This window comes from Pan troglodytes, chromosome 1 (genome assembly GCF_028858775.2).
Source record: "Pan troglodytes isolate AG18354 chromosome 1, NHGRI_mPanTro3-v2.0_pri, whole genome shotgun sequence".
NCBI lineage: Eukaryota > Metazoa > Chordata > Mammalia > Primates > Hominidae > Pan > Pan troglodytes.
This window is the reverse complement of record NC_072398.2, coordinates 28,558,834-28,573,825: the sequence shown is the minus strand read 5'-3', so window position 1 is coordinate 28,573,825 and position 14,992 is coordinate 28,558,834. Positions and strand designations below refer to the sequence as shown.

At 39.7% G+C, this 14,992-nt stretch overlaps 1 protein-coding gene across 9 annotated transcripts in view; it reads left to right on the top strand.

The window, feature by feature from the left end:
• Nucleotides 1–14,992, top strand: part of MARK1 (microtubule affinity regulating kinase 1) — a 136,037-nt gene that overhangs the window by 18,577 nt on the left and 102,468 nt on the right. The window contains exon 1 of one of the 9 annotated variants that reach the window (XM_016939078.4): nt 4,453–4,598. The exons of the other annotated variants lie outside the window; for them this stretch is intronic. Within the exon in view, the coding sequence (XP_016794567.3) occupies nt 4,572–4,598 (27 nt within the window). The 5' untranslated portion in view covers nt 4,453–4,571. Of the gene's footprint in view, nt 1–4,452; nt 4,599–14,992 lie in introns of those variants that run through there. 9 annotated transcript variants of the gene reach the window in all.

The following is a 14,992-nucleotide window of genomic DNA, read 5'->3' as shown; positions in this document are numbered from 1 at the left end:
TGTCCAGCCTGCTTTTAGAAATGAAAAGCAACTAATTGGCTGGGTGCAGTGGCTCACGCCTGTAATCCTGGCACTTTGGGAGGCTGAGGCAGGTGGATTGCCTGAGTTCAGGAGTTCGAGACCAGCCTGGGCAACAATGGTGAAACCCTGTCTCTACCAATACAAAAAATTAGCTGGGCATGGCGGCATGCGTCTGTATTCCCAGCTACTCGGGAGGCTGAGGCAGGAGAATCGCTTGAACCCTGGAGGTGGAGGCTGCAGTGAGCCAAGATCGCACCACTGCACTCCAGCCTGGGCAACAGAGTGAGACTCCGTCTCCAAAAAAAAAAAAAAAAGAAAAAAGAAAAGAAAAGAAAAGCAACTATAGGAATAGAAAGCAAAAAGCTATGGATAAGCTAGTTTATCTTGGATCAAATCACTAACCTTTCTTTCTTATGGCTCTTACTGGTACATTTCATTTTGGTACCTACTTACCTGTAAACTGTCTTGGGTACTTTTTTCTACAGAAATTATTTATTAACTGAATAGCACTACTAAATCATGCCATTGATCCTTCTGGCCACTCTAGATTCTTTCTGTATTGCCTAAATACCAAGAACTAGAAGGAAATAAAGTATTTACTAGTAGCCACTGTTTAAACCAGTGGAATTGGCTTACTAGTGAATTGTTAACTACCAGTGCCCAAATAACATCCTACGGAAGAAAGTCTTGAATAGAAAAGGTTGGAACCAGGTTGGTTGATCACTTCCACCTTTCCCTTCTACCTTCCTCTCCAGGAGGGGAGAAAAACAAAGAGAGGTAAGAGTATGGTCACTGAGGAGACTCTACTCCCCTTTTTGCCAGAATTGAGTATTTATCAGTTGCTAATTCTGCTTTGTATGTACTTTGTGACAGTAGTGTCAAACTGTACTGTGATTTTCTTTTTTTTTTGAGGTGGAGTCTCACTCTGCCACCCAGGCTGGAGTGCAGTGGTGCGATCTCAGCTCACTGCAAGCTCCACCTCCTGAGTTCACACCATTCTCCTGCCTCAGCCCCCCAAGTAGCTGGGACTACAGGTGCTCGCCACCACACCCGGCTACATTTTTTTGTATTTTTAGTAGAGACAGTGTTTCACCGTGTTAGCCAGGATGGTCTGGATCTCCTGACCTCGTGATCTGCCCGCCTCAGCCTCCCAAAGTGCTGGGATTACAGGCGTGAGCCACCGCGCCCAACCTCTGTACTGTGATTTTCTTAAGCCTGTCACACACATAATGCTGCAAACTCCTTGAGACCAAGAACACTTACTGACTCCTGTATCAAGCAAACAGTGATACCTGCACTTTGCAGAATTGCTTACCTTGCTGGATTAAAAACAGTAAGAGTATGTCAATAAAATACATTCCTCTTCCTACAATACTTTAGCACAGTGCTGTGCACATAGTAGCAACTCATTGGATGTTTAGTAAATGTATACAGTTAAGATTCATTCATTCCCTGGAAATAGTGGAGTACTTTAAGAATATGAGATGATGCTATGTAGATACAGTATTTGCTGGTTAAATTCTGGTCATTTTTTGGTGAACATCTGAAGTATATCGGAGAGAGGTTCCTCTCTTTATGTTCATGATCAAAAGTTAAAGTTATCATAAAATTTCAATGTACTTCAAAAAATTAATTTAAGTTGATATGATTATTAGCTTATATTAGGAAATAATTACTGAATTTTGTTAGATTTACTAAATATAACTGAAATGAAGGTCGTAGAATAAAGCTCTGACTACTAGAGTATTAAATTAAATCAAATGTAATGATTTAGAGAACAAACATCTGGTTGGGCACGGTGGCTCACACCTGTAATCCCAGCACTTGAGGAGGCTGAGACTGGCGGATCACATGAGGTCAGGGGTTTGAGACCAATCCGGCCAACATGGCGAAACTCCATCTCTACTAAAAATACAAAAATTAGCAGGCGTGGTGGTGGGCACCTGTAGTCCCAGCTACTTGGGAGGCTGAGGCAGGAGAATTGCTTGAACCTGGGAGGCAGAGACTGTGGTGAGCCGGAGGCTGCAGTGAGCTGAGATCGTGCCACTGCACTCCAGCCTGGGTGACAGTAAGACTCCCATCTCAGAAAAAAAATATAATAATAATAATTAATAAATAAAGAACAAACACCTATTGTAATTTCTGGCATGAGTTTGCTGTAACGTTTTTGTTCTTGTGAGAGTGAAAGAACTAGGAAGTTTGGAAAAGAATTTAACACGGTATTTTTAGATAATTTAGGTAAGTGTTTTCTTTTATTACCAGCTTGTAATAAATCCTGGCAAGTGGTAGTGAAAGCCCTCCCAAAGTAGCTTCTTGGGGTGTAGGGGAGTATCTTAGGGAGAAGTGCCTCTAAAATTAAAATACAGGCTCAGCCACTCCCTGTTCGCCTCCTCTGTCTCAGCCCTCAGGCTGTGCTTGTGTGGGGAATAGGGGTAATTGCCCTTTGTATACCACAATTCAGATGTAGAGGCAGTGTAATTTCTTGGTTAAGAGCACAAGCTTTGAAGCTCAAGTCCTTGGGTTCAAATCCTAGCATTTATTAGTTGTGACCTTGGGAAGCCACTTAACTTCCTTATACCTCAGTTTCTTTACATGTAAAATGGAACAAAAGTGTCTACCTTATTCAGTTGTTGTTTTGTTTAACTAACTGAACACATATAGCGCCCTTAGAACAGTACCTGACACCTAGTAGAAGTGCTAGCTGCTGATGCTGCTGTTATTATTCCATTTAATTAAAGCTTGAAAGAAGTAAATTTGCCAGTTTTAAGTGCATCTCAGGGTTCCTGAATTACATGGTTTTCATTTTTTAAATTTCTGTATTTTACATCATGGATTTATTCCTTTTATACCAAGAAAAAGTATTACATTTACAACATGAGGTCTTTCTGTTTTACTAGAATTCTTGTAGTAAGTGTAAGAGGGCCACTGTGAAGCTGAATTATCTGCAGTCGGCTTGGTAAGCAGGGAATTAGAGCAGAGTACAGAAGAGGAGAGTTGTTTAGTGACATAGATGTCCTCAGTGGGAATGGACATATTTGTGGTGTTACATAATGTTTAAGAGCACAAACTTTGTAGACAGGACATTCCTGGGGTTTATCCTGAGCTCAGCCTTTTACAAGGTGTATTACATTGGGCATGTCTCCTTATCTGTAAAACAAAGATAATACACACCTGGTTGGATGGTTGTTGGGTTTTCATTAGTAGGCTTATATAATATACTTTTATAATAATAGATGTTCAGTAATGGTATCAAAGAAGCAAGGAATCAAACCAAAATGATGAGAAAGTTCACAGCTGTTGATCAGGATGTATTTCTCTTACCCCACAGTCGTGATACAACTAAATTCATGTTCTTTGGGCTTGCCTTTTCTCCATGCTTACCAGTTTCTTCATTTTAATGCATTCATTCTTGAGACTGAGTACAAATATACTTGAAATGATTACAGCTTTAAACATGCTAATGGAATCTCTCTCTTGAGACTGCATTGATTTTACTGAACCCAAATATAAAGGCAAGTCTTAAGTCAGGGATTTACAGCTTGAAGATAATTTTCATAATGTCATTGTGTATGCTGGAATATAGTATTCTTCTGTTGTCTTTTCTGAATCATAATGCTTATATTTTTGCCCCTTAGAAATGATAGATAATAGTTTGAAGAGCTAGAAGCAGAGTTAGGAGAAGCTCTTTTTTTTTCTTGAGACAAGGTCTTGCTCCGTTGCCTAAGCTCGAGTGCAGTGATGGGAACATGGCTCACTGCAGTCTAAACCTCCCATGTTCAAGTGCTCCTCCCACCTCAGTCCCTCAAGTAGCTGGGACTACAGGCGTGCGCCACCACACCCCGCTAATTTTTGTATTTTTTGTAGAGACAGAGTTTTGCCATGTTCCCCAGGCTGGTACCAACTCCTGGGGCTCAAGCAATCTGCATGCCTTGGCCTCCCAAAGTGTCAGGATTACAGATGAGAGCTGAGGAGTTCTTCTAATTCTGTTTGTCCTGCGTCCCTTTAAGGAAAGATATTTTCATCTTTCTTAAAGTAATGCTTGGTATTTTTTTATTCAAAGGAATTAACTTCACCTTGGTCAGGTTTACATAATAGTGACTTAAATTAGAAATACAATCTCATATTCAATTACCTTTTAGAAGTAAGAACGTTGCCATTTAATTTATCACATCGGAGTTCAGTCAGGGAAGCAGAATTCTGTTAAGTGATACAGAATAAAGCTTTTACTAAGGGATTATACTTACACAATTGTGGAAGCTGGTTAAGCATTCTGTGTATAGTTGCTGCTTCAGAGTCTGGTATTAAGAGGCTGAAATCCTCAGGGCCAGCAGTCAGAAGGGAAAGATGAATGTGACATGGGGGAGTAAAACAAATTAGAACCTGCGAGGACAAACTGGAACTCGTGTCTCTCACTGCCTTCTGTCTTCTAAGATGGGTGACCTGGAGGATAAGCTGGTGCCCTTCATTGGAGAGTTGCCCAGGCATCTGGACCAGAATTCAGAGCAGCTGAAGCAAGTGGTCCAGCAGGAGCTGAAGGAGCTCCATGAGACATGCCAGCAACATCAGCTATGTCAAGCGTGAGTGCTGCTGTGTCTGGCCCTGCACTGACCTTCAGAGCATATAAATGGTTACTGTTTTCATTTCTGCCTTCTTAATCTTGTGCAAATTTCTCTTGTGGCTGATGTTAGCCTAGGACCATAGAGAGAAGGGAATTCTGGGAAGCGGAGTTCCAGTTTAGCTAAGTTAACACATTGGAAGTCATTAAAACCCACTCCTTGTCAGCTTGGCCATCATTTTAAGTATGAGATTTAGCCACACTTCTCTTAACCGTACTTAAGATAAAGATAATAGCAGAATTAATCTTTAGCCTAACATGATACAAAAGTCTCTTTATCTATCTTTAGGTGATGCTCATTTCTCTTCTCAGTCTCTCCTTATTCCCTGCAACTTCAGTATTAACATAAAGAGTTAGCTAACGTTAACACTTTGATGTTGAATGATGGAGAAATGGGAAGGGGAATCAAAAAGAAAAAAAGAATTGGTTAATATATATGCAAGTATATTTACAGCAAAATAAGGAAAAAATATTTATAAGTATTACAGGGCTTGTTTCTGTAACTGGTCCTGTGGTTGTAGGTGGTATTTATAATTACCTCCTTCAACTACTGATTCCATATTTCCTTTGCTCTCGGCAAACACTTCAGCTGAGTTTTGTTCTTTGCCTGGTGAAGTAACCCAAGCCTTCATTCCTGAGGAGTCTGGGCCATCAGAAGTCTTGCCTGCACTGGGTTATTGCAGTTTTCCATTGCCTTATCCCATAGGACATGGGAGTAAGAAGAGGTGCCCCAGAGGATCCCCTGCATTTCAGATATAGTCCTTCTTATAGACATTATGTAATAGCAACCTAATTTTCCCTTGATAGTCAGGATCAGTCACCCCAGCCAGTATGGTAACCTCTTTTTTTGCCTATTGATTCACTGCCATGAAGCAGTCTCAACTTGCCATTTAATAGACCATTACTATGACATCTGGTGGAAGCATTTTCTCCCTAGGCACTAAGACTTCTAGACCAGCAGAACCCAAAGTTGTAGGGACTAGAAAAAAATTTTTTTACTAATGGATCACTAAGGATAATAGTGAGAACAGCTATTCCCATTTCTATTTATTGATTCCTGAACCTGTGAATTCTGGTTACAGGAGAAATAGCACCATATCTTAGTCACAAATTTAGAGTACATATTGCATCCTAGAATATATTACCCCAGCTCTGCAAGGTATCATTACCCAGCTGGCATCAAAACAATCTTCAAAAGATTGTTTTATCAAGACAGCTGCTTCAGAGTATTGGGGGAATATAGTGAGACTGGTGATTTCTCAAAGCATGAGCCTGTTTTCATTCTTTATTTGCTATAAAATGAGTTCGTTGCCTAGAAGCAATGCTATGTGGAATACCATGATGCTAAAGAAATACTATAATGGTGAAAATGTATTCTGTAAGTCCACCAGTGAAGGTTTTGGCATAGCATTGTGGACAGAGAAGACAAATACATGTCTGTAGCAAGTATCTGTTCCAATGAGAATAGACAAAACACCTTCCCTTCTATTATGAAAGTAGTCTAAAATAAGCAACCTGTCACTGGGTGACTGGGTAACCTTCTCTTACCCACCTGCCCACTCCACCCCCTGCCGCCTGCCACCCCCAGGAGTGGTGCTATTTTGGGAGCTCAGTGTTGTTCTATGAAGCTGACAGATTAGCCTTAGTGAATGTTCATCTATGTTGCTGGGCCCATGCATAACCTTCATCCCTGCCATCATGGCTACTTTGTTCATGAGGCCATTGGGCAAGAATGGGTGGCTGGAGAAAGAGATTAACTGATGTATACAGCATGAGTCATCTTTTCTGAGTATGTACATGGGAAACAGTGATCTCCATATGCTGTGCTCATTCAGGGAGATCTATTCACAGATTTCCTCCTTGTTATTAATTTTCAAATCATACTCTTTCTAAGTCCTTGATCATTCAGCCAAGCCATTAGCACCAGTCTGTGAATCTCTATAGATTTATACTACATACTCTCTCTCTTTCTAGGCAAAATAAACAACCAGGTACACTGCTCAAAGTTCCGCCTGTACTCTTCCTTTGGTACCACCCCAGAGTGGGACTCTAGTGCTCCATCTACTTATGGGTGGTACCAGCATATTGTGCAGAAACAACTGTAAATAAGACTTGTATTGTTTTCTTTCTTCATCACCAGGTGCTAGGGAACTCCCCATGAGGCCATACTTGTTGGTTTAGACATCAATGTAGCAGGGGAGCAGGAGTATGGGTCAGGAGCATCTCATGCAATGTAATTTGTTCCTTTAAGACCTGCTCAAGCTTTATCTAATACATACCATTTGCATTTATAGTGGAATGTTGCAGTGCATGCCCAACTTTTTGGCTTGATGAATCGGACAACACCCAGCTCATAATGGGAAGCTTACGTTGAATGGTAACTTGGTGGCCTATGGTCAATTGCTCAGTGTTTACTAGAGTTCGGTAGTAAGCTACTAGCTGCTTCCTTAAAAGAGAATAGTTGTGTGCAGAGAATGGCATACCTTTGCTCCAAAATCCTGAAGATCTACACTGTGGTTCATAAGGGGCCCACCAGAGGCTCCATACTGGATTTCTATCTGCCACAGACAGTTACTTCAAGCACCAGTGAGTCTTCGGGGTTCAAGTGGCTAAGCAGCTTGCATGACAGCCTAGGCCTGTTGCAGACCTCTGATGTTCTGGCATCCATTCAAAACTGGCAGGCTTTCAGATTAGCTGTAATGGTAATGCAGTATATATTACTTTCACTACTGACATACATGGTACCCTTTCTTAAGGGTAGAAGGGCCCAGATGCAGCAATTTCTTTTTGTCCTAAGAGAACTATCTCAGCATGTCCCAGACCACTAGACTCCTGGGAATTTCACTGAGGAGGCAGGTCCCTGAATTTATGTGGGATGTATATCTCACCCTCTGGCATGCTTGTGTCTTATCACGGTGTCTAAAGTAGTCATTACTTCCTGCTCACCAGATCTAGTCAGTGTAATGTCATCAACATAATGGACCAGTGTGATTTCCTATAGAAGGAAAGGTGATTAAGGTCCCTGTGCACTAGATCAGCGCTTCTCAGCTGGGGGCAGTTTTACCTCCCAGGGCACATTTGCCAATGTTTGGAGACATTTTTGGTTATCACAAGTAGAGGTTGGAGTACTACTGGCATCTGCTGAGTAGAGGCTAGGGATGCTGTTACACTTCTTATAATGTGTAGGATAGTCTTCTATAACAAAGAATTATGTGGCCCCAAATGTCTGTAGTACTGAGTTTGAGAGACCCTGAACTAAATTATGACATAAGGGTAGAGGTTTGAAATAGCCCCCAGGTAGGATAGTAAATGAAGCAGCAAGCTGGTTCAGATGTTTATTTACTAACAATTATAAAGAAAAAAGCATTTGCAGTTCAGTAGTCACACACCAGGTACTGGAGTGTGTTGATTTGATTCAGCAAGGAAACCACATCTAGAATAGTGCTGTAATTGGCATAACCAACTTATAAAACTTTGATAACTTAACTGTCATTTTACAAGATTCATCTGTCTTCTGCATAGGCCAAATAGGTGAGCTGAGTGGAGATGTAGTGGGAATTGCCATCCCTGAAAATTTTAAACTTTTTATGGTGGCACTAAACCTACAGTTCCCCCAGGAAGCAATATTGCTTTTGGTTTACTATTTTGGTAAGCCCAAGCAGTTCTAATGGCTTCCACTTGTCCTTTCCCAGTGTAATAGTCCTTAATTCGCAGGCCAAGGGATGAATGTGTAGGCTGTAGCAGATGCTGAGTACATGTCTTCCAACTGTATTCCAGAACTGGGGAAGTAACCACAGAATGGGTTTGGGGACCCACTGATTCCATTGTGAACTGGACCCAGTCCAAAAGGTCATTGATCATCTGATTTCCATAAACTCCTGCTTTGATTGGTGGATCACAGTGGAATTTGGGGTCTCTAGGAATTATTACTTTGGAGATAGTTTGGAGATGTGGCAGGGGGTTGAGGGCGTGGAAACCTATTACATAATCATCCTATCTGTATTAGATATATTTAATTGTAATGAAAATAATCACATATGACTTAATTTATGTCTCAGTTTATTCTGGCTGCTGTGGGCAGAATTCTTAGGGGTAAGGAGGATGCAAAATAATGACAAGCAGAGAAAATTGTTGGGAGGTTGTTGATGTATTGAAGTAAGAGATGATGACAAGTTGGTCTAAGTGGTAAAGGTAAAGGTGTAGAGAAGTGAATGGATTTGTGACATGTTTTGGAGCTAAGGTTGATTGCATTTGCTTATGGGACTTGATTTGAGGAGTTAGGGTGAGGAAGAAGAAAACCAAAAATAACTAATTGATTTTTAGATGTAGAACCATTTAATGAGATGAGCTATTCTGTGAGAGGAGCAAATTTGATATTTGGAAATTAAGTTATGTTTGGCTATGAGAAATCTGAAGTGCCTATTCGATATCCATATGGAGATGTCATACAGTTGACACACAAGTCTAAAATTCAAGGAAGGTCATAGGTAGAGAGAAAGTTTGGGTGTCATATGGTACAGATAATATTGAAAGTCACGTGACTGAGTAAATTCACCTAGGGAGAATATATAGCCAGGAAAAAGGGGAGAGTACCAAAAACATAGTGGACTGAATTGACATGGTTCCCTTTCTTCTTGCTGCTAATATGTAGATAGACTTAAAATATAATTTCTGAAAGTTTATTAACTACATAACTGAGCTTTAAAGGACAAAGGAATGAAGAGAAATCAAAGCCAGAATGGTAAGCACAAGCTGACATAACGGCATTCCTCAGGGCTTTTTGATCCAGCATAAGAGTTGGGACATGTAGCTCTAACACTGTCTTAGGGACAGGAAATACGGTATCAGCACCATCTGTGCTGGAAGAACTGGAAATGAACCTCCTGTATGAAGCTCAAAGCCTTGATAGCTCTGTCTCCCTGCAAAGAAAGTTAGAAAAGACTCTGCCCCTTAGTTGAGGGAGTTGACAAGGAAGCTTGTCATCAGTACCGGAGGCCTTAAGTTTAACGGGGAGACACTTAAACTTAAATGATTATTCTAAATAAATGAAAACATCAGCTCCATGCTATATGTCGAGTAGAAACCCCAAACTATGAAATTAACTTGAAAAAAATTTCATGACTTGTTTTTGCTAGAAACAAGTGAAAAAGTGCTTGGTAGGATTACTTTCAAAATCTAGGACCCATGGGACTGTCACAAAAAAAAACCAAAAGAAACCAAATTACAGATTTCATGAGGAAACTAACCACTTGTGGAGAGAGTTAACAAATACAAAAAGTAGGAATACCACCCTAAGAACTGGAAATAATGCGACTATCTGAACAATCTGAAATAAAGCAGAATATAAATTTGTTTAAAAAGTTTTAAAGGCAGTAATAAATACCATAATAAAAGAATAAGAAATGAAGAGAATTAAGCTGATTAGAAAAAGAACTAAATAGAAATTATAGAAATGAAGTATGTTGTCACTGAAATTAAAATCTCAGTAGAATGATTAAGCAGCAGATTATTCCCAGCCAAAGATAGACTTGATGGACTGGTATAGATCTGAGGAAATGACTTGGAATGAATCATAGAGAAATAGGGACTGAGGATATTAAAGACTGGTTAATAAATATGGAATACAGATAAGAAAGTGCAGCATTCATCTACTAGACATCCAGGAGGAGATAATAGAGTAAATTTTTGAGAGGCAGTATTTGAAAGATTGTGGCTAGGGGTTATCCAGAAGTGGAGAGAGATACATGTCTTCAGATTGATGCACAGCAAGTACCAGCAGAATAAATAAAAGGAGATTCATACCTATGGAATGGCAAACTCAGAATAGAAAGAAAATTTTAATAACAAAGAGAAAACATGATTTCCAAAGTAACAAAAGTTAGAGTTCTCATCAGCAATAACAAATATTTTTAAAATGAAATAATATTTTTAAAGAATATGACAGAAAATATCGGTCTCATGTTATCTTCTTAACTAAATGATCCTTCAAGAATAAGGACAAATTAAGCTGGGTGCGGTGGCTCACGCCTGTAATCCTAGCACTTTGGGAGGCCAAGGCGGGCAGATCACTTAAAGTCAGGAGTTTGAGACCAAACATGGTGAAACCCTGTCTCTGTTAAAATAGAGCTGGACCTAGTGGTATGTGCCTGTAGTCCTAGCTACTCGGGAGGCTGAGGCATGAGAATTGCTTGAGCCCAGGAGGTGGAGGTTGCAGTGAGCCAAGATTACACCACCGCACTCCAACCTGGGTGACAGAGAGAGACTCTGTCTCAAAAAAAAAGGACAAATAAAAGTTTTTTCAGACAAATGAAAACTAAGATTTTTCTACCTATGTACTCTTATGTTTGAATTACAAAAAAATATAGTTCAGGGAGAAGGAAACAGAATTTAGAGGAAAGAAGTTGGATACAAGAAGTGATAATATGCAAAAGAAGTTGCAGGTTGATAACTATGAACAAGAACTGACTGTAAAACTGCCAAAAAAGAGCAATTGCTTATTTTTAGGGTGTTGGAAAAATCAGGTGAGACAAAGATGCCAGATAAGAATAATATGGAAAATGCCTGGGCACTGTGGCTCACACCTATAATCCCAGAACTTTGGGAAGCTGAGGCAGGTGGATCACTTGAGCCCAGGAGTTCAAGACCTGCCTGGGCAACATGGTGAAACCTGTCTCTACAAAAATTACAAAAAAATAGCTGGGCATGGTGGCATGCACCTGTACTCCCAGCCGCTCAGGGGGCTGAGGTGGTAGGATCACCTGAGCCTGGGAGGTCAAGGTTGCAGCAGTGAGTCACGATCACATCACCACACTCCAGCCTGGGCAACAGAGTGAGACCCTGTCTCAAATAATAATAATAGTAATAATAATAATAATATGGGAAATGGCAGGGGAAACATTGGAGCTAAAAATTCTGAGGTCTTCAGTTATTGGGGAGGAGGATGGAAATGGACTTTTATTATGCATTATGCATTTAAAATTTTAAAAGAATAAAAACTGAATGTATAACTTCATAGCAGCTTGCAGTAGGGAGGAAGATTGAAGAAAAGTAAATCCAGTGGGTAGAAGAAAAAGAAAAAACCAGGTAAGATAATCAGAAAATAAATATAAAAGGATTAAACTCTCTTATTTAAAAAAATAGTTTCTCAGCTTGTGTAAAAACTAGTAAAACATAACTCTAGCTATTTTAAAGTGACTAAAGCTTGCTGACAATGAAAGGTTGAAAAAAAGATGATTAAGAATCTGACATATCAATATTAATATCAGACTAATAAGATAAAGAGCATTATTAAAGATAAAGGCCATTACCCTAAATAATCAAAGATATTATTAACAAGGAGATATATTACTGTAACTATACATATATAACAACATGGTCCAAAATATATAAAACAAAAAATTGATATATTTATAAAAGAAATGGGCAAATAGATGATTTTTAAGAAGCATCTCTAATGATAAAACTATAGAAATAAGAATAAGCAAAACTTGAACAAGCAAAATAAGTATTACTCAATGGAAATGTATAGAGTTGTATACTCTCAAAACAGAATATACTCTTCTCTTGAAACATTTATAGAACATTTCAGCTAAAATGCAACTAGGATGAAAATTTATTACCCTACATACACATATTAGAAAATAAGGAATTGAAAATTAATCAGCTAGTGTTAGAGAACTAAATAGGTTCAAGAGGTCAGTTTTGCAACCTAAAATAGGTTAAACAGATAAGGTAAGTAGAAGGAGGAAGTAATGAAAATTAGAGCAGCCATTAATGAAATAGCAAAATAAAGAAAAATTACAGAAATCAGAAACCTAAAAAGCTGGTTCTTTGAAAAGATGAATAAAACAGAAGGGGCTTTGGGACAGAGCTCTTGTGCATGTCAACATTTGGTGCTAGAGAAGAGCAGCAAAGGGCCGTGAAGTATCTGTTAGAAGGAAAATCTGGAGATTGTGGTGTTGTGGAAGCCAAGAGAATAAAGAGGGATAGGTCATCTGTGTTAAATGCAGCTGTTGTCAATCAGCAGGTAACTGATGATCTTGACAAGGCTAGTCCCAGTGGAATGATGGAGGCAAACCTGGTTGGAGTGGGTTGAAGTAAACACAGAGAAGTGATACAACAACTACAAAAACTTCTTTTAAGAACTTTTTATATATAGGAAAGCAGAGAAATAGGCCCATAGTTGGAAAGGGACATGTGGTCATGGGAGAATTTTCTCTTTACCATGAGATACAGGAGCATGTTTATATGCTATTGAACAAAGTCTATTTGAGAGGGAGTAATTGATGATTCAGGTAAGTGAGACTAAGTGCGGGAGCAAAAGCTCTTGAAAAGATGGAACTGAACAGAATCCATAGCATGGGAAGTGGTTTTGGCAGGGAGATTTCACATAGGCAGAGAATATGGAGGCAGTGGGAAGGCTGCAGTTTTGATACAGATTGATGACTGAGTGGATCTCTAATTGTTTCTGGATTAATGAACCATAAAGCAAAGACATCACTGGCAAATGGGGATGTAAGAAGACAGAGGAGGAAGAATGAAGTGGAAGTTTTAGAGAAGAGTAAAGTGAGTGTACAGTAGTCCCCCCTTATACTTGGGGTATATGTTCTAAGACTGTGTTAGTCCGTTTTCACACTGCTGATAAAGACATACCCAAGATTGGGTGATTTATAAGGAGAAAGAGGTTTAATGGACTCACAGTTCCATATGGCTGGGGAGGCCTCACAATCATGGCAGAAAGCAAAAGGTACCTCTTACATGGCGGCAGGCAATAGAGAATGAGAGCCAAGCGAAAGGGGAAACCCCTTATAAAGCCATCAGATCTCATGAGACTTATTCACTACCATGAGAACAGTATGGGGGAAACTGCCCCCCCATGATTCGTTTATCTCCCACCAGGTCCTTCCCACAACACATCAGAGTTATGGGAGCTCCAATTCAGGATGAGATTTGGGTGGGGCCACAGCTAAACCATATGAAAGATCCCCCCCAGTGGATGGCTGAAACTGCAGATATACATATACTGTGCATGAATTTCTTTTTCCTCCTTTGCAACTTCATGGTTAGATTTGTTCTTCCCATGGATCTTAATTGCCTCAGCATGGGATTATTATTTTTTCCTTATTGTTGAGAACTTGCACCTTCTCACTTAAATTAAGTACATTATGGCTTCTCTTTGGCATACCTTAATGGCCAGCATCACTGCCCTTGCACTTGGACCATTACGAAGTAAAATAGAGTTACTCAAACATAAAAGCACTGTGATGCCGAGACAGCCTATCTGATAAGTGAGATGGCTACTAAGTGACTAATGGGTGGAAAGCCTATACAGCATGTGTATGCTGCACAAAGGCATGATTCAGGTCCTAAGCAGGACAGAATGGACAAAGTAAGACCTCATCATACTATTCAGAATGATGCACAATTTAAAATGTATGAATTGCCTATTTCTGGAATTTTCAATTTAATATTTTCAGGTCATGGTTGACCTTAGGTAACTAAAACCAGAGAAAGTGAAATCACAGATAAGCGGGGAATACTGTACTCAAAGTACGGAGGACTGTCAGGTGATGTTGAGTCCTCATTGGGATCTGTGACCAAAAATTTAAGTGAAATCAGGGAGCTCATTTGTATATGTGTGTAACAATGTTGAGCTTTCAGGTGCAGGTGTAGAGTAGGGAGTGGTTGGGTTTTGGAATGGTGTGGGTTTGCCAAGCAAATATGGAAGAGAGTGTGGAAAGCAGGGAAGTTAGGGATGTTTGCAAAGGAGTGGTTATACTGAAGGACCCTGACATATAACCTGAGTAAGGAGGTGTAGGTAGGACATTACAGGGATGAATGGTAGTGAGAATGGGAAGGGCCAGTGAATTAGAGGCTTTGAGGTTAAAGAAAGCTTTGAATATTCCAGGAAAGGTATTTGGGACCAGAGTTAAACACATGAAATAAATGCTCTATATCAAGCTTGTCCAACCTGCAGCCCCTGGGCTGCATGCAGTCCAGGACAGCTTTGAATACAGCCCAACACAAATTTGTAAACTTTCTTAAAACATTACGAGAATTTTTGTGATTTTTTTTTTAAGTTCATCAGCTGTCATTAGTGTTATTTTATGTATGGCCCAAGACAGTTCTTCTTCTTCCATTGTGACCCAAGGAAGCCAAAAGATTGGACACTTCTGCTCTAAATGTGCTTAGCTTCTCTGTGACAAGATTTACTTAGAGGGATACATGAAAAGTTAAAAAGTTACAAAGAACAAGGTCAAACAGAGTTTGATAATAGTGTTTCTAAGCAATGTGACAGGATTTAAGCACTTCCTGGGAAGATCCATGCCATTTTGAGACACATGATCAGATAAATAT